The sequence below is a fragment of the Artemia sp. Qi Xiang Cuo genome, chromosome 2, assembly GCF_049724085.1.
Source record: "Artemia sp. Qi Xiang Cuo chromosome 2, ASM4972408v1, whole genome shotgun sequence".
Lineage (NCBI taxonomy): Eukaryota > Metazoa > Arthropoda > Branchiopoda > Anostraca > Artemiidae > Artemia > Artemia sp. Qi Xiang Cuo.
In genome coordinates, this window is record NC_142795.1 from 28,566,260 (window position 1) to 28,584,482 (window position 18,223).

General features: G+C 34.5%; 1 protein-coding gene across 1 annotated transcript; it reads left to right on the forward strand.

Moving 5' to 3' along the window:
- The first annotated feature begins 557 nt into the window (after positions 1-557).
- Positions 558-16,836, forward strand: LOC148955093 (glutathione S-transferase 1-like). The gene is made up of 4 exons (XM_089100344.1): positions 558-717; positions 5,555-5,722; positions 9,082-9,224; positions 16,602-16,836. The coding sequence occupies exons 1-4, from the start codon at positions 573-575 to the stop codon at positions 16,767-16,769; spliced, it is 624 nt and encodes a 207-aa protein (XP_088956470.1). The 5' UTR covers positions 558-572; the 3' UTR covers positions 16,770-16,836.
- Positions 16,837-18,223: the final 1,387 nt, after the last annotated feature.

Here is an 18,223-nt window from a genome sequence, read left to right on the forward strand (position 1 = left end):
TAAAAGAGTATTGTGAACTTCCGTAATCACCAAATTAATTATATTTTCAAACCCACAGAAAGAAACAAATCAAACAGATGTTTTTGCTTTGCAATCTAGCTCAAGATTCCAATTTAACATCCAAATCAATGGTTTTCCATTGGCTGCTAAATTTTACATTTGGAGAAAATTTTCGAGGGAAATTTTCTGCGGGGGGAATTGTCAAGGGGAATTTTACGGGGGAATTTTTCAGGGGGATTACTGCAGATCCCGGTAATCATTTTCATTATTTAGTGCGTGTATTGTGTTTTATTCTTCTTTTTTCTCCCTATATCTCCAGTTACTGACCCTTCCAGGGGGTAAATGATAATGTATTTGGTGTTACTGTTTAAATTTATTGTTGATGTAGTCGAAAAAATATGCTTATGTATCAGACACCCCTGTACCTCTTTATTGTGTATTATTCTGGTTAAATACCTGGCTTCAGATATTTTCCAGCTCCTTGGAACATGTAAAGTCATTATTTTATATATTGGGCCCCAGATTTAATTATCATTTTAATTATTATCTTGTTTCAGAGAGACTAGATAAAAATGGCTGAGTACAAGCTTTATTACTTCAACGAAAGAGGGCGTGCTGAACCAATCAGGCTGATTTTTGCTTATACGGGTGTTAAATATGAAGATATAAGAACCACAAAAGAAGAATTTCGCAGTAAGGATTCAGTGATAAAAGCAAGTAAGGTCATTCTTTTACAGCCATTTGCTAGGCCAGACACTGCTAATCAAGCGTAATCAGTGAAATAGATTATTATCAGTGAAGAGTAAAAAAGGAGTATCTCTACTATTTTCAAAAATCCTGTTCCTTTTTAACAGAATATTGACCACTAACTTTTAATACGTTTAGTTTCAAATCCATACGTTGATAAAGAAGTTGCTATCAGGTCCAAACTGTAATTGATCTCCTTTTTTTATTTTTTTGAATCTGGATATTATTCTGCAAGATATATTTTCAATTTTTTGCGCTGTTATGCTTTTAATATACGAAAGACAAAAACTTGTTGCTTGTGCCAGCACTTTTATTTCCTGCACTTTTTATATTTTTGTGTTTTCAGTAAAGCACTAGTTCTTTTTAATTCTATAAATGTAGGGAATTATCGCGATTCGGTTGATTTGTGGAATTTTCAAAGGAAGATGTATGATATATATAGTTTTTTATATTAGTATTATAGTTTAATAGGTTTTATAGACATGTTTTAGTTTTACAGACATATATAGATATATTTATTTGCCATACAAACTTTCATCAAAATTCCGTACTCAAGCCCTTTAAAAAAAGGTCTAATTTCCTCTTTATGTCTATGAGGTAAGTCCTTCATTTGGGACATTTACATAGGAGGAAGCGAATTCCTCGAAGCGGTTAAAAAAAAGGTCAATAAAGAACATCAAAAAAGAAAATAAACCGTCTTTATTTACACATTATATGTCCCTTATAACAATCGCTTTTATGACAAACTCGTTTCTGTGTTTTAAAGGAAATTCAAATAAAAAAACCAAGTTTTTTTTAACTGAAAGTAAGGAACGACGTTAAAACTTAAAACGAACAGAAATTACTCCGTATATGAAAGGGGCTGTCCCTTCCTCAACGCCTCGCTCTTTACGCTAAAGTTTGAATCTGTCTCACAGCTTTATTTTTTAAACAATAAAAAACTTTAGCGTAAAGAGCGAGGCGTTGAGGAGGGGACAGCCCCTTTCATATACGGAATAATTTGTGTTCGTTTTAAGTTTTAACGTCGTTCCTTACTTTCAGTTAAAAAAAAATTTATTTAATTTGTGAACGTTTTTGAATTAATGCAGGTTTAGATTTTGGCTCACCGTGCATGAATAATTAAAACAAAATTTGCATATTAATTTTACTTTTATTTGGTTAAATGGCTTTCTCCAAACTTGTTTAATTTTGTTTAAGAACGTTTTTATTAGTAACAAATAAACATAACGTACGAATTAACCTACGTAACGGCCTTCTATATTCATATATTTTTAATACGTATATTAGGGGGTTTGCCCCTTAGTCAATACCTTACTCTTTAAGGTAAAGTTCGAATTTTGTTCAGATTCTTTTAAAATGACCGCTTAATCAAAAAGGCCGTTACTTAGAATAAATAGCTCTTATGAAAGTACTAAAAAATCTTTGGCTTAAAGAGCGAGGTATTGACTAGGGGGTGAACCCAATCAAATATGTAATATTTTCTGTTCGTTTAAAGTTTTGATGTTGCTGCTTTTGCAGCTGAAAAACTTTTTTTTTATATTTAATTTCTGATCTTTTTTTATATAATGCTGGGAAGTCCGGCGTCCCCTTCATAGCAATGTCCCTTCCCCCATGAGAAATTCCTTCATGGAAAGATCCTCCCACATAATCCCCGACCCACCCCCCTCCCCCCACTACCAGAAAAAATCTCCCCTGATAACGTCTGTATACTTCCCAATAACCAATACTATATGTTAACATTGGGTAAAGTTCATAACTTTCAGCCCTCCCCCTGGGAACTTCGGGGTATTAAGTCATCCTAAAAGACATACTTATAATATTTTCGAACATACTGAACAAAATGGCTATCTCAAAATTTTGATCGGGTGACTTTGGGGAAAAAATGAGTGTGGGAGGGGGCCTAGTTGCCCTCCATGTTTTTGCTCACTTAAAAAGGGCACTAGAACTTTTAATTTCCATTCCAACGAGTCCTCTCCCGATGTTTTAAGACCACTGGGTCGATACGATCACCCCTGGGGAAAAAAATAAATAAAACAAACAAACAAATAAACACGCACCCGTGATCTTTCTTCTGGCAAAAAATACAAAATTCCTCATTTTTGTAGATAGGAACTTGATACCTCTACAATAAGGTTCTCCGATACGCTCAATATGATGGTGTGATTTTCATTAAGATTCTATAGCTTTTAGGGGGTCTTTCCCCCTTTTTTCGAAAATCAGCCAAATTTTCTCCGGCGCGTAACTTTTGATGGGTAGGACTAAACTTAATGAAAATTACATATTTGAAATCAGCATTAAAATCTAATTCTTTTGATGTATCTATTTGTATCGAAATACCGTTTTCTAGAGTTTTGGTTACCATTGAGCCGGGTCGCTCCCTACTTACAATACAGCAGGAAATGCCGAATCGAGCAGCATGTTTATTTCTTGGCTGTCTCTTCAGGAGCCTTTACCATTATAACCCCGACCCAAGATTCACTTTAATGCGAAATTTAGCAATAACGAGTAAAGCTAATGAAATTCAAAAATATATATAAACATAAAGTTTGTCCAGTTCAATGAATTCCAATGACCTTTGAAGGACTTGGGGTGAAGGTATATACTTAAAAAAATTGAAGCACTGGCTGAAGATTTGCATTGAGAGCGCTTAAGAGGAAAAACTATAGAAACAAATCACAAAGAAAACTTTTTTGGGGTGTGGGGAGAGGAGTTGGTTTTACATCCATCTTTTAGATAGGTTTTGACCGATTTGCTATCCCGGAATTTTTAATCACCTTAATTTTGGCCGTATTTGTCCAAAAATGCCGTTTTGTGGGGGAAAATGATCTTCTTTTTCCGTAGCACGGCCTCTTTCTTCACTAACAATAGATCACTAGAAATTTTGTTTTCTGTTTGAATGGGCATCATCTTGGTTACCGATGACTTCTGGCTCTCGGTGTGGTGGGAAAGAGGTTGTAATTTAGTAAACCAATATTTTTTTTTCTTTAGTTTCTAGCTTCAAAAACGCAAAGTTTTGTATTTTATTTTCAAGATGGATGATCATGGACGACTGTTTTTGTTAATAATGTTTTTTTTTAAGGAAGACTCCTTTAAACGCATGGATGAGCGTTTTAAACTCAGTTTTAAAACAGTGGGAATGATTACTTCATAACGAAATTTGTTATTTCAGATTCCTCTCCAAAATAAAAAACTATGGAGGGGGCACTTTTTCAGGGATGATTATCATCCTTGAAGTATTGTTATACGAATATTAAACTTGAATGTAAAAACAGAGTTGAAGGAGGGATTAACTATCGTCCTTAACTTTTCAGAGAGTCTTGGATCAAGCCATCTCTAGTAATAAACAGTAAGTAAAGAGTAAGTAAGTTTTGATTGCAAAACAGTAAGTAAGTTTTGATTGCAATGTGTGCAACAGCAAAATCTACTATTCATGCTGATTCTAAGTATACAATATGTGTTGACTTTAATGTTGGTCCTCATCGCCATTAATTTATGAAAATTTACGCAGTTTTAGAAGTAGGAACTAAATTCCCTAAGAAAGGGTGGGACCCTGGTGGAAATTATGCAATGAAATGGAACGTACGAAAATCCTAGAGCCACTATCTATAAAATTTGAATTTTTTCCAGGGAAGGATAGTCACGCGCTGCCCATTTGTTTTTTGTAGTTATATATTAACAAAAGTGGTCATTGGAATGATCGTGTAAAAATATAGTATCTTTTTTAAGCAGGAGTAGAGGTCACATTATTAGAGAGTGCCGAGCTTCAGTTTTGTGGGCTGAACAGGGCAAAAATACCCCATGGGGAAAAATGTTTTTATTGAGTGATAAGCAAGAGATTGAGCTATGTGCAAAGCACTGATGTTGGCAAATTATTTTTCAATATCCGATCGCGTTCAAATGTCCTTCGTCCTCATTTTTAAGGGCAAATTAAAGTACTGGATAGTCCTGATTACATTTATGATTTTCCAGGAACCTATGTCAATATTTGAAAATTCATTAAGCTAAAGATGAAAATGAAGAAAAAGCCTCTGCTCAGAATTTTGTATCTCCATCCTCACATTAGTAACGCAAGTCCCTTTCGGTAACTGTATGATAATTTTGTCTGTAGTCGTTGCAAAGCCGACTATCAAAAGTAAGATATTTTAAAATGCTTTAAAAGTAAGATATTTCAAAACACAATTAGGATCGACTCCTGGGTTCCTGGCACAGGCAGTGAATGAGGGTCGAGCGGAGCGATATGCACATCCTGCGGTTTGGTTTACGATACTAATATTGCAATTTTAGTCTTATATTTGGATTCAGTTACTTAAAACAACATTACAACCCTGACATAGGTTTACAAACATGCACTTATCGGCCTGTGGATTTCTATATTGTAGCACGAGTATTATATCTTTTACGTCATTCACACGCCGATGAATCCAGTAGGCCTAAAACATAAAAAATTTATGCATTGATGCAAATTGAAATTTGTTTAATATTTTGGCACGTTCGTGACGGAGTTGTCAGTATCAGGGATTCCAAGATGGAAATTCCATGACCGAAGTTACAGTGGGGATATGTGGTATGAGGTTTTGATGTGGAGGGATGTGGAGTGAAGAGCTTCTTGTATGTGGAGCAATAGAGTTGGTAATTATGTGGGTGGGGAATTTTGAGTTGAGTTGAGTGGGAACTGAATACATTTTTAATGTTTCTTTTTGTGTGTTTTAGTGATTCTGCCTATGTCTAATCAAATTTATTAGCGATTGTTATTAGCTCCAACAAATGCCTGTATGTCGCATGTCAAATTAATTACCATAAATTATAGAAACACCTACTGGATACCTCCCACTTTTGGAAGTCAACGGTCGCTTTTTACCGCAGACTCTGGCAATTATCCGCTACTTGGCAAAGGCACACGGGCTCCAGCCAGAAGATGTCTTCGATTCAGCTATTGCAGACGCTTATGCTGATACCGTTAGCGACTTAGTGACTGGTAAGCGATTGCTGTTGCAGTTCAACAGTAGAGATTCTTTCAGAATATTGTCCAAACTTGTTGCTCTGTCTTTATATACTTTTTTCTTAGTGACGCAAAGTGATAATCTGACACATCGCTGAAATGAATGTAATGGTTTGATGTTCGGATTCGAGAGCTTAATGTAGCTTAATGTAGCCAATGTAGATATATCTACGACGTATTCTAGTTTGAAAAATAAGAAAGGGTTCAGCTTCTGTTGTTTGTTTTTCGTCTCCTCAATAAGAATTTCTAAAATTTCTGGAAACTCGAAAACTTTATTTTTGAAGTTTGGTATTGAATTGCTACTTTAAGGTTACTTTAATGATATCTATTTTAAGGCTCCGTGTTTTTGGAACTTTTCTCCCATTCATTATGTGACAGAAAAAAGTAAATTTTTTTTAGAAAAAAACCAAAAACTCTCTAATTTAGATTTTTAAATGAGTTTTCTAATGTGAACCTTGGGTTAGAGAAACAAAATTACGTCGATAGGTAAAAAGTTAGTTATTTTGGTAATATTAGATCATTTGATCGAATTGGATTAGCTGGGACTACTAATCTATTTCGACAGATTTTGACTCACAAGCCTGAATAAATTTTTATAGTCTTCTTCCAAGTTCGTCAAGTTTTCCCCTGTTATTGCTACGAGTTTTATGTTAATTTTAATGAATTTTCAAACACAAGGTTTTGGTTCAGCTATCGATGTACTTCTTCCTCCTGACACACAAAACCTGAAATAACTTTAATTTTCTCTTTCAGATTTTTTTCTTATACTAGTAGTTTGTTTTTCATTTTTCTGCGAATTTACCGTCTCTATTAATGTCATTAATAAACAAAATGATACTATTTCATTGTTCTTTTTTTTTAGCTTATGTCTATACATTTTCATTTTAGCTTATTTTTTTAGCTTGTTCTTTTTTTTAGCTTATGTCTATACATTTTCTTTTTAAGCTAGCAATTAGTAAAGGTTTTGAAAAGTGCTCTCAAGTAACTTTCAGGAAGAATAACTTCTAAAAGCTTTCTTACTTTTTTGTTATCTTGTTTACTTTACTTTTCTGTTATACTTTACTGTTTACTTTGTTTACTTGTTTGTTTTCTTGTTACTTTTGTTTTTGTTTACTAAAAAGGCACCGAATGACTGAACCTATCTCATAGAGCAAATTGCTTGCGCATAGATTTCTACTGCTGATCAAATAAAATGAAATTTCAGCTTTGGAAAGATAAATTGTTCAGTTAATGAGTGAATCATTTAAATTTTAAACAAAGATAGTTTTCTACTAATATCCTTTTGTTACTTTTTTTTCTCTCGTTTGTAAATTTTTTGCTTTACTCGTGAATGCTCTTATTCTACGGTCCGTTTTGTTTTTTTTTTATTGAACGTTTTCCGTTTCTCCTCCCCTCTCTCTCTCTCTCTCTCTCTTTCTTTCTTTCCTTGTTTTTTTTCGTTTTTAACTCAGAATCCAAATTTGTTTTTTTGTTTTTTTTTATATAGGCCAACAGCGTCTATCTTTGCTTTGTTTTTAGGAATTTTTGAACGATTTTTTCATAAACTTTTTTTTCATTATAGTTTGTTAGGTTTTTCTCTTTGCGTTCTAATCTGGTTAGTTACCTGATTAGCTTGATATTCCTCTATATATCAATCTTCATCTCTCTGCTTTTCAGTATCATTTTTCATTCCTATCCTTATTACCTGCAACTCACTAAACTGACAGTGCTGGGTTAAAAAAAAAAACTGTTGGGTAATGTGCAAGCGCTTTTGCTTACGAAAGCTGTCATCTCTCTCTCTCTCTCTCTCTCTCCCTTTCTCTCCTTTTTTTCTCTCTCTCATTCTCTCTCTTCAGCCCTCACAAGTTAAGCTTTTGGGGTCATTAAATAGGACTTGATTATACGCTTGGTTTGCAAAAGTTAACAATGAAAGGTCTCTAGAGGTTCTAACGAATTTAGAATTTCCGAATCTTGTTTGTTTCGACCTACGGAAGCCTGTACAAAAGCTTCGCCGTCGATAATATCTTGTGAAGAGAGGTAGACTACTTCAATTTTACAAGCCAGAGCAACAACATTTGTGACCTTTCTTGTTTGGAGACAGAGGATGTAAAAACTTTTTAAATTGATGTTGGGTTAGAAAAACAGTTCTACTAAAAACTACCCAGATTTCTCTATGCTGATCCTTGCTACTACTTGACTTCCTGTTGTCCGAACTTGGTGTTTTTTTTGTCGAAACATGAAATCAAGGACCAGCCTTCTAGATATGGATTCAGCAATCTCTGGGTTAGGCCTAATATCCCTAGTTGAACCCTTCCCAGGAATCTTCTCTTTTTCCAGCAAACCAATTGCAAAATTCTCAGAACCTGAAAAGTTTGGTCTGCTTCGGCCCAGCATATTTTCTTATGTTGTTTAATCGCTCTACAGAAAATAATGGCTATATATTTCCTTTTATATTTCCTACGGAACGAATAAATATGTTTGAGCCTTTACCACATCGCATCTATTGGCGAGGCTACCTGCTATTTTTAGAAAAGTCATAAGATCCTGCTCAGTGACACCACCCAAGGAGAAGTCCTTCCTAATCTACCCGAATGTCTGCATTTAATGGTCTTTCATAGGGCCAGGCCACTAAAAACTAAGAGCCTTATATCCCACTCGTCAAAATCTTACTTAGTTTTTTTTTAAGAAATCTAGGAGTCACGAGCGAGCTCTCTCTTGTACTATTTCTCTTAATAGTGAATATATCCCGAACTGGCAGAAGTTTGGGAAAAGCCTAGTGACGCAGTAGGCCTTAGACTTTTACAGTTAGGGAAGGGCGCAGTAGCCAAACTCTTGTTTATAGTAATTTTTCTCCGTTTTAAGCTTGATTTGAATATTCAATTTTAAGTTTAACTTGTTTTAATATTTATGTATTCATTTATATAAGTACTTGTTGTATGTTTGCTCACTATGATTGCTAATTAATTTCTGTATGTTTTAACTTTCATTAATTCTTTAATTGTAATTTTTGTTCCATTTGAGTTTCAATTGTTGCAGGAATTTGTTTCTGCTGATCTTAAGTTTATTATAGCCTTTAATTTTCTTTGAAAAACTACTTTTTCGGAAAGTCTTTTTTTTTTAATTAATCAGAAAAGGTAGCCATAGAGCTTGATGCAAAGCGAATACGAATGAGACCTTTTGGACGTCCCAACACTATCAAAAAATTTATTTTTTCCAAAAGCCATTCCAAGGTGCCGTAACTAAAGTACTTTGGTAAAGTACCTGTTGTTAGGGAGCTTTCTGAATTTCTCATATTCTCTTACTGCCAAAGAACTGACTTCACATATGGAATAATTGAGATTTTTAATTTGTTCCAGCGTCATTGCCAGCTCGCAGAGAGACAGATCCAATCAAGAAAAAGGAGCTTGGACTTCAGGTACTTCAAGAAAAGCTTCTGCCCGCAATGGCATTTTATGAGAAAAGGCTCTCCGACAACAGGCAATATTTAATAGGAAACAAGGTATTGTTTTCGCTTAGATTTGAAACTTTACAGCTTTAGCAACTAATGCAAAAATTAAAAGATACAATAAGCTAGTAAATAACAACGAAGAGCACACTGCTATTCCATTGCAAACACAAAAATCAGGTGGAATAATAGGGAATGTTTTTATAAGACAGTGAAACTCAAATCACTAACAAATATTTTGACCCTATACCCGAGGGCCGTCCTCGGCAAAACTCAAATGAATATATATATATATATAAAAAATAATTATAGCAAAATACGAGTAAAATATATATAAAAAATAATTATAGTAAAATACGACTCTAAAACTAAAATTTTTCCAAACAGTCCCAAAATCCTAACTTCAACGAAGACAGTCTTTAAAAATATTTAGTTGTAAAGGTTCTATTTTACTGTAAGTTTTTTTTATATATTCATATGTGTTTTGCTGAAAACGGCCCTTGGATATTGGGTCGAAATATTCATTTGTGGCTTGAGTTTCACTGTCTTATAAAAAATTCCCCATTATTATACCTGTTGTTTGTGTTTATAATAAAGCTTGAAAATTATTGCAGATAGATTCAGACAAAAAGGATTCTGTTAGACGTTTCCTCATAACAATAATCTCGCTTGCCCTTCCAAACTCGCTTGCCCTTCCAAGCCTTTCCTAGCAGGTGAAAGGCAAATAGTGTTTTGTTTTCTTTTTTAATACATGTATATCTCATCTCATCTCAATATTTTTCAATAAAGATAATCAATTAAGGGGGGGGGGCGCTTTTGCAAATTGACAAAATAGAAAAGTCATATTAGAAAAAAGTAATAAAAAATCCGCTCCTTTAAAAGATTTAAAGAAGCGACAGCCTTATCACCCCAATTCTTGTGTGCACGCCTGCACGCAATCCACTTTTATAGAAACCTGTTGAAAAAAAGGTTTCTTTTATTATTCTATAAGTCTCAATTTTCGCTTAATAATCCAAACTCTATATAAATTGGTTTTGTAAATTACAGCAAGGTTTTCAAGACAGCATAGAAAGAGGTAAATATAATTACCTAGTTGATGATAGAATTAATGTCGAAACTGTGTTGCCTGGGTCGGGGAGGGGATTCTGACTTCCCGCTACCTGGTGTACATCTCAGAACACCACGTGAGCCACATATTTCCACCACACTTGGCACACTTCCCAAAACGCTTGGCACAGTTCTGCCAAATATGTCCCGCGTCACATTGTGTAGATTATTTCTGAAAGAGAGTGACCATTGCCCCCTGGAGGTCGAGCTCCTATGGATTTTAAGTCGGGGCAGTAGTTTGCTAATTTCGGTACCCGAAAAAATTGAAGCAATCCTAAATTGGGGATATTAGCTTCTAATCTTGGTAATCAGGTAGATCAGTTAAGTAACGGCAATACTGTGATGGTAGATTCGATGGGCACCGGTGTGATCCTTAGTTATAAAAACTGTCTGGTCAGGAAAACATCAGTCAATAAAGTAGATGAGGGAAAACTGAGAGGAAATGTTCGTTTATGTAGTGCAGAATGTAGGCGGTTGCTCTAACTGAGGTAAATTGCAGGCAAAAAAAAAAACAGAGGCGCCACCCCTCTGAATACTCATGACAATTGGGAGGGGAGGGGCTGGTAATTGTGTCCCTGGATTTGATAGAATATTATTACTTGACAAAATATCATTTAGCAGAAACAAAATATGAAAAGCCCCCATCCTAGATTTTGAAAAATTTTTTTGTGTCTTCATTAAAAATAATTGTAAAAAATCCTTTTATCCTTCCCTCCTAAATTATCCTGAATTGGTGCCACTGTTTGAAAAACTTAAAGCAATTGTCAAATCTGAAATGCTAGGGCATCGGAATCAGGAATCTGTTATCCCGACCTTAGACGCATTCGGGTTCCAAACTTGCAAACTACTTTCCCGATTTTAGATCCCAAGGAGCAGCAACCCGAGTACCGAAGACCAGGTTCTAGTGAGAACCCTTAGTTAAAATTGAGGTAGAGAGCTTGTGAAGACATAAGCTTGTAGCAATGTTCGCCGACACACTGGCCAACACTTGTATCTACAACGCCTTTTAAGGTTTATGCCTTCTAACAGTTTCATGTCGGCCTGATCTGGGACGTCCAGTTTCCTCTTACACACTTCATTTAGTAAAGTTCAGTGGTACAGATGGATTATGTTGCACCTCTCTGCTGCTCAAGATATCGCGCCTCTTAACCTGATGCTTACATCTTTAATTGCTCACATAGATCCCTCAGGACTCCTTGCATCCTTGGAGGGTGTGGTTTCGAACCGTGGCCCCTGGTATCCGTCCTTGGGCCTCCTAAGAGCATGTTCGCAACATCTAAACCTGTCTTCCATGATTAACTTATTGAGATGAATACCACTTTACCCCTAAAGGTTAGAGTTCGATGCCTGCTCCCAAAGCCTTAATCTTAATGTCAATGCAAAAAGAAAACATTCACAACAACAGTACTATTAATGCAAGTAGATATAAGACTTTTTCTACCCTGAATTTTTAACTAACAAAACTAGGTAATAATTTTATTTTAGACCGCAGAGACATATTGACATCTGAAAAAATATTGATTGGGCAGGATATTCGAAAAATTCAAATTTGGAAAAAGATTTCGCATAGCCTAATAATATAGCCTCCGTATAGTGCCTCTTGTAGGAACTAGTCCTCCTGCTTAGTTGTATAATCAGTTTTTGAATATTATGCTTCAAATTCACCAATAATTTTCTCCACGATTCGATTTGTTGGAAAAATTTGCCAACAATTGTTAGCCATTAATTGTTTGTTTTTTTTTCAGCAGAAACGTAATGATTAGCAAAACCTTTGACTAACAATTTTTGTTGTGACGGTAGAAAACAACTATATTTAGCAGAAGAATCGAAGCAAGCTTAAATTTGAAACAAAACTTCACGAAAATTTTCAGGCGCACAGACAAAAAAACATATGAAAAGTCGCAGTTTTTAGTTTATAAATCCGACAATACAAACAAAAAGGACAACATGTAATCTCCAGGCACATCACCATATCCCAACATGTTGAGGTCATGAGATGTATCCAAGACAGTGCTCTAACGCTACCTAAGCATACAGCCGTATGCTTTCAATGTATTATTTTCTTTGTCCGGTCGTTTTGAATGGAAGTGGTCATAGGCACAGCGAAAATTGGCCACGGGTGATCACTGTGTACTAAAGGAATGGAGTTATGAACTGTATTAAGGTGTTACTTCAGGCCATATAAACACCTTAATAAAAATTTCAGGACTTTATATTGATTCATAACGTCCTTTTTTGGTAAACGGCTTTGGTAAATATTATTTAAACAAACAAACAGCTGCAAAAATATAATATAAAATATAATGTAATTGCTGATCAAGTTTAAACTTCAGGCCACATAAACAGCTTAATAAAGTTTCAGGACTTTATGTTAATTCATAACGTCCTTTCTTTGGTAAACGGCTTTCGCAAGTATCATTTTAACATATAAACGGTTGCAAAAATGTAATGCAAAAATATAAATGTAATTGCTGATCAAGTTTGAACTTCAGGCAATATAAAGATCTCAATAAAAATTTCAGGACTTTATATTGATTCATAACGTCCTTTTTTGGTATTAATAAAAAAAACTTTACGAAAAAGTAGTTTTTCAAAGAAAATATAAGGCCATTTTAAACTTAAGATCAGTAGATACCTGCTGATCCTGTTAAAATTCAAACTCAAAACGACCAGAAATTAATATTAAAGAATAAATGAAGCCCAAAACGAACAGAAATTAAATAAACAATCATAGCAAAAAATATACAACAAGTAATAATATAAATGAATAAAATAAAGAATCAATGCAAACAAACATATTATAGATACTAATGTAAATGAATAAATAAATCTCAAAATCAGTGAAGCTTAAATTGAATATGCAAATCAAGCATAAAATGATCAAAATCACTACAAACAAGAGTTTGGATATAGCCTTCTTCTCTCACTGTAAAAGTCTAAAACCTACTGCGTCATTGGCGCTTTACTGAATTAACTAAAGAAAACAAGTTCTTTTTAACTGAAAGTAAGGAGTGACATTAAAACTTAAAACAAACAGAAATTATTCCCTATATGAAAGGGGCTGTCTCCTCCTCAACGCCTCGCTCTTTACGCTAAAGTTTTTTATTGTTTAAAAAAAATAGAGTTATGATAAAGTCAAACTCCTTACAGTTAAAAAAACTTGTTTTTTTTAGTTAATTTCTGAACGTTTTTGAATTAATGCACTTTGATTTTGCCTCACCGTACATGAATAATTAAAACGAAATTTGCATACTAATTTTTCTTTTTTTGGCTAATTGGCTTTCTCGAAATTTTCTTCTTACGTAACTTACGAATTAACTTTACGTAAAGAATTTCTATATTCGTATGTTTTCATTACGTATATTAGGGAGTTCGCTCCCTAGTCAATATCTCGCTCTTTACGCTAAACTTAAAATTTTTTTCGAATCACAAACCCCTGAATCACAAAGGCTGGTTAATTAGAATAGATAGCTCTTTTGAAAGTACTAAAAAACTTTAGCAAAAACAGCGAGGTATTGACTTGGGGGCGAACCCCCTCATATACGTAATAATTTGTGTTCGTTTTAAGTTCTAATGTTGCTTCTTACTTTCAGTTGAAAAAACTTGTTTTTTTTTATTTAATTTCTGATCGTTTTTTAAATAATGCTGGGGAAACCGGCGCTCCCTTCATAGAAATGTCCCTTACCCCAAGGAAACATCCTCCACGGAAAGATTCTCCCGAGTAATCCCCTCCTACAGCCCCCCCCCCCCCACCAGAAAAAAATCCTTCCTGAAAATGTCATACTTATTAGATTTTCAACTAAGCTAAACAAAATGGCAATCTCAAAATTTTAATCTGGGTGACTTCGGGAAAAAATGAGCGTGGGAGGGGGCCAAGTTGCCCTCATATTTTTTGGTCACTTAAAAAGAGTACTAGAACTTTTAGATTACGTTAAAATGAGCCCTCTTGCGATATTCTCGGACTACTTGATTTGTACTATCACCCCGGGGGAAATAAAAAAAACAAAAAAAAACAAACAAACACGCATCCGTGATCTTTCTTCTGACAAAAAATACAAAATTCCACATTTTTACAGCTAGGAGCTTGAAACTTCTGCAGTAGGGTTCTCTGATACGCTGAATCCGTTGGTGTGATTTTCATTAAAGTTCTATGACTTTTGGGGGGTGTTTCCCTCTTTTTTCGAAAATAAGTCAAATTTTCCCAGGTGCATAACTTTTAATCGGTAACACTAAACTTGATGAAACTTATATATTTGAAATCAGCATAAAAATCTGATTCTTATGATGTATCTATTGGTATCAAAATTCCGTTTTTAGAGTTTAGGTTACTATTGAGCCGGGTCGCTCCTTACTTAAATTTAGTTACCAGGAACTGTTTGAAAAGATTTGTGTTACAAATATTTTCTTTTGTACTTAACATTGAAAATAAGCATAAAAATTACAGTAAAATTTTGAACTGATGAGCAATCAGCAATTAACATCATTATACATCAGATATTCAGTTTAATTTATCAGTTCTTTCTAAAATTGTTTAAGACCCCTAAAATTGTCCACTTCCTTAACTGCAAAAACCTAAAGCCAACTGCGTCATTGGCGCTTCACTGAAAACGAATTACATTACAAATATTCTCTTTTCCAGTTCTTACAGCATTGAAAATGAAAATAAAATTACAGTGAAATAAAATGTTGAAATGATAGATCTTTAAACAATTAATATAATTATATATAAAATATTCAATTTGATTTTGTTTATACTTTCCAAGACTTTTCAAAACACATACAGTTTTCAGTAAAGCGCCATGACGCAGTAGGTTTTAGACTTTTACAGTGAGATAAGAAGACGATACCCAAACTCTTGTTTGTAGTGACTTTTGTTCGTTTCAAGCTTGATTTGCATATTAAGTTTAAGTTTCACTCATTTTATGATTTATTGATTCATTTACATTAGTATTGTATGTTTGTTTGCATTGAATCTTTATTTGATTTCTGTTCGTTTTGGGTTTCATTTATACTTAAATAGCAAAATATTTTTTTTCGTTTTAAGCTTGATTTGTATATTCAATGTAAGCGTTATTCGTTATAAGATTTATTCATTCATTTATATTATTACTTGTTGTATGTTTTTTTGCTATGATTGTTTATTTAATTTCTGTTCGTTTTGGGTTTCATTTATTCTTTAATAGTAATTTCTGGTCGTTTTAATTTTGTATTTTAACAGGTATTTGTATCTGCTGAACTTAAGTTTAAAAAAGCCTTTATCTTTCTTTGAAAGCTTCTTTTTCTGAAAGTTTTTCTTTAATTAATTTTTGTTCGTTTTTGATTGCAAAAAGTTTAAAGTTTTTAAAAATACCTTATTTCAAAATCAAGCTTCTTTTTTAAAAATCAAATGTTCATCAAAATGTAAAAACTAGTATCAAAGTAACAATATCAAAATGAAAAAATGGGTTTGTGTCCACCTCGGAGTTTTATTATCTTATGTTTGAACTATTTTTAAAAAATGGCTATCTCAAAATTTTTATCAGATGGGTTTGGGGTAAAAAGGGCGTGGGGGGACTAATTGTCCTTCGATCTCTTTTGACTTTTTAAAAGGGAACTAGAAATTTCCATTTACAGTCAATGAGCCCTCTCTGAAGTTTATACGAGCATCCCTTCTATAAGAACCATATATGCACCCAGGGCATAACTTACAACGCCTGTCCCTGGGCCCTGGGGGGTTGTGTCGACCCTGGAGTTTTAGTATCTGATGTTTGAAACTATTTTTAACAAAATGGCCTCCTCAAATTTTTATCGGATGGGTTCGGGGAAGAAAAAGACATGGAAGGGGGAGGGGCTAGTTGCCCTTCGATCTATTTTGACTCTGACAAAGTGAACTAGGACTCTTAGTTTCACATCAAATGAGCCATCTCTGAAGTTTATACGAGCATCTCTTCCATAAGAACCATATATGCCCCCAGAGCATAGCTTACAACGCCTGCCCCCGGGCCCTGGGGGGTTGTGTCGACACAGTAATTTTTCTTATCTGACCTTTGAACTATTTCTAACAAAATGGCTATCTTAAATGTTTTATCTCTAAGTTGAATATGATTCTTCATCCTGATTTCTACTTGTTTTGGGTTTCATTTACCCATTGACACCAATTTCTGTTCTTCTTAAGACTGAATTTTACAACTTCACTTCTGCCCGTCTTAGATTCTTACTTGGCTATTCAATTTTCTTTGATTTTTTTTTAAACGTTTTTTTAAATTAATCCGGTTTAAACTGAACAAACAAAGGCGATTAACATTTTTTATTCATTCATTTTCCTTGGCTCTTCTTCTTTTTCAGATTTCTTGGATTGATTTTGTGGTCTTTGCTTTTCTTGACGAGCTACATGGGAAGTTTGGTGAAAAATTATTTGAAACAGCACCTAATGCAAAGGCATATAAGGAAAGGATAGAAAACCTACCAGGTGTCAAAGAATGGATAGAATCAAGACCAAAAACTGAAAAATAATCACATTTGTTATTTTTGTGTGCAAAATACTGGCTTTTGAAATGATAAATAAACTTATTGGGTCTCATTCCAACTGAAACCATGAATTTTAGCACCCTATATGGAAACCGAGAGCAATGAGAGAAGAAATATGGCTCTCTGGTGTCATTTTTTTGCCATCAGGGACAATCGCCGCCAAGCATAGTGTCTCCTCAAAATTTCAAGGAAGGCTTCCTCAATACCCCTCTCTTCACGCTTAAGTTTTTTGAGAACTTTAATAAGAAATTCTGATTCTAATAACACAGCCCTTGTATTTCAGGAATCGTTCTTAAAGAATTAAGACAAAAGGTTGAACTTTTGCGTAAAAAGCGGGGTACTGAGGAGGGGGGTGGCCCACCTAATATACGGAATAATGTCTGTTCGTTTTAATTTTTAATATTGCTTCTTACTTTCAGTAGAAAAGCGTTTTTTGTATTTAATTTCTGATCGTTTTCAAGATAAACCTTGGAAATCCACCCCCTCGATGGAAAATCCCCGCCACAAGAAATTCCTCCATAGATAGTTCCTGCATGTAAAATTCTTCTGCTGGGATGTTACCGCCGCGCAATTCAATCCTCGCTGCGAATTCCTCCCAGAAAATTTCTTGTTTACAATTCCGCCTGAAAAATACTCTTTAGTATGCTTTCTTTTGAAGAAAGACTTGTTTTTATTTAATTTCTGATCCTCTTTAAGGTCATGTGGGAATCCCCGCCCCTCAATGCAAAATTTCTCCCGCACAAAATTTCCCCATGAACAATTTCCCCGTGATAATTCCCCTATGGAAATTTTATTCCGTGGAAAATCCCCCCAGTCAAGTAAAAATCCCCCAGAGAATTCCAACTCTGCTGAAAATTTCCTCCAGAAAATTCCTCCAAAGCATCTCCATATGCAAAATGGGATCGCCAACGATAAGGTAAGACCAATAAAACGGATTTTGTATACGAATTCTGACAAATTCCTCCCGTGTAAAATCTCCCCAGAAAAAAAATCACCCTCCTCCCTCCCCCAAAAAAATCGAAAGATATATGCAAACTTCCGAATAACAAACATTATGCGTAAACAGTGGGCAAAAGTTCATAAATTAAAGACCTTTCTCTAGAGCAGTGGAGGGTCAATCCCCCCCTTCATGAGGGGTCCCAGAGCAGTGGGTGTTATTTCCAAAGACATATTTATTGTACCTTTCAACTATACTAAACAAATGGCTAGTTCAAAATTTTGAGCAGACGACTTTTGGGAAAAAAGGGCGTGGTAGGGGGGCTAGTAGCCCTACAATTTCTTTGGTTACTTAAAAAGGGCACTAGAACTTTTAATTTCCATTCAAATGAGCCATCTCACGATATTCTGGGACCATTGGTTTGACATGATGACCCCTGGGAAAGAAAAAAAAAAAAAAAAAATAAACACACATCCGTGATCTTTCTTCTGGCAAAAAAAAA

Coding starts and splice junctions, on each gene's coding strand:
- LOC148955093 (XM_089100344.1), top strand. CDS start 573: ATGGCTGAGTACAAGCTTTATTACTTCAACGAAAGAGGGCGTGCTGAA. Junction 5,723..9,081: donor CGTTAGCGACTTAGTGACTG/GTAAGCGATTGC, acceptor AATTTGTTCCAG/CGTCATTGCCAGCTCGCAGA. Junction 9,225..16,601: donor AATATTTAATAGGAAACAAG/GTATTGTTTTCG, acceptor CTTCTTTTTCAG/ATTTCTTGGATTGATTTTGT.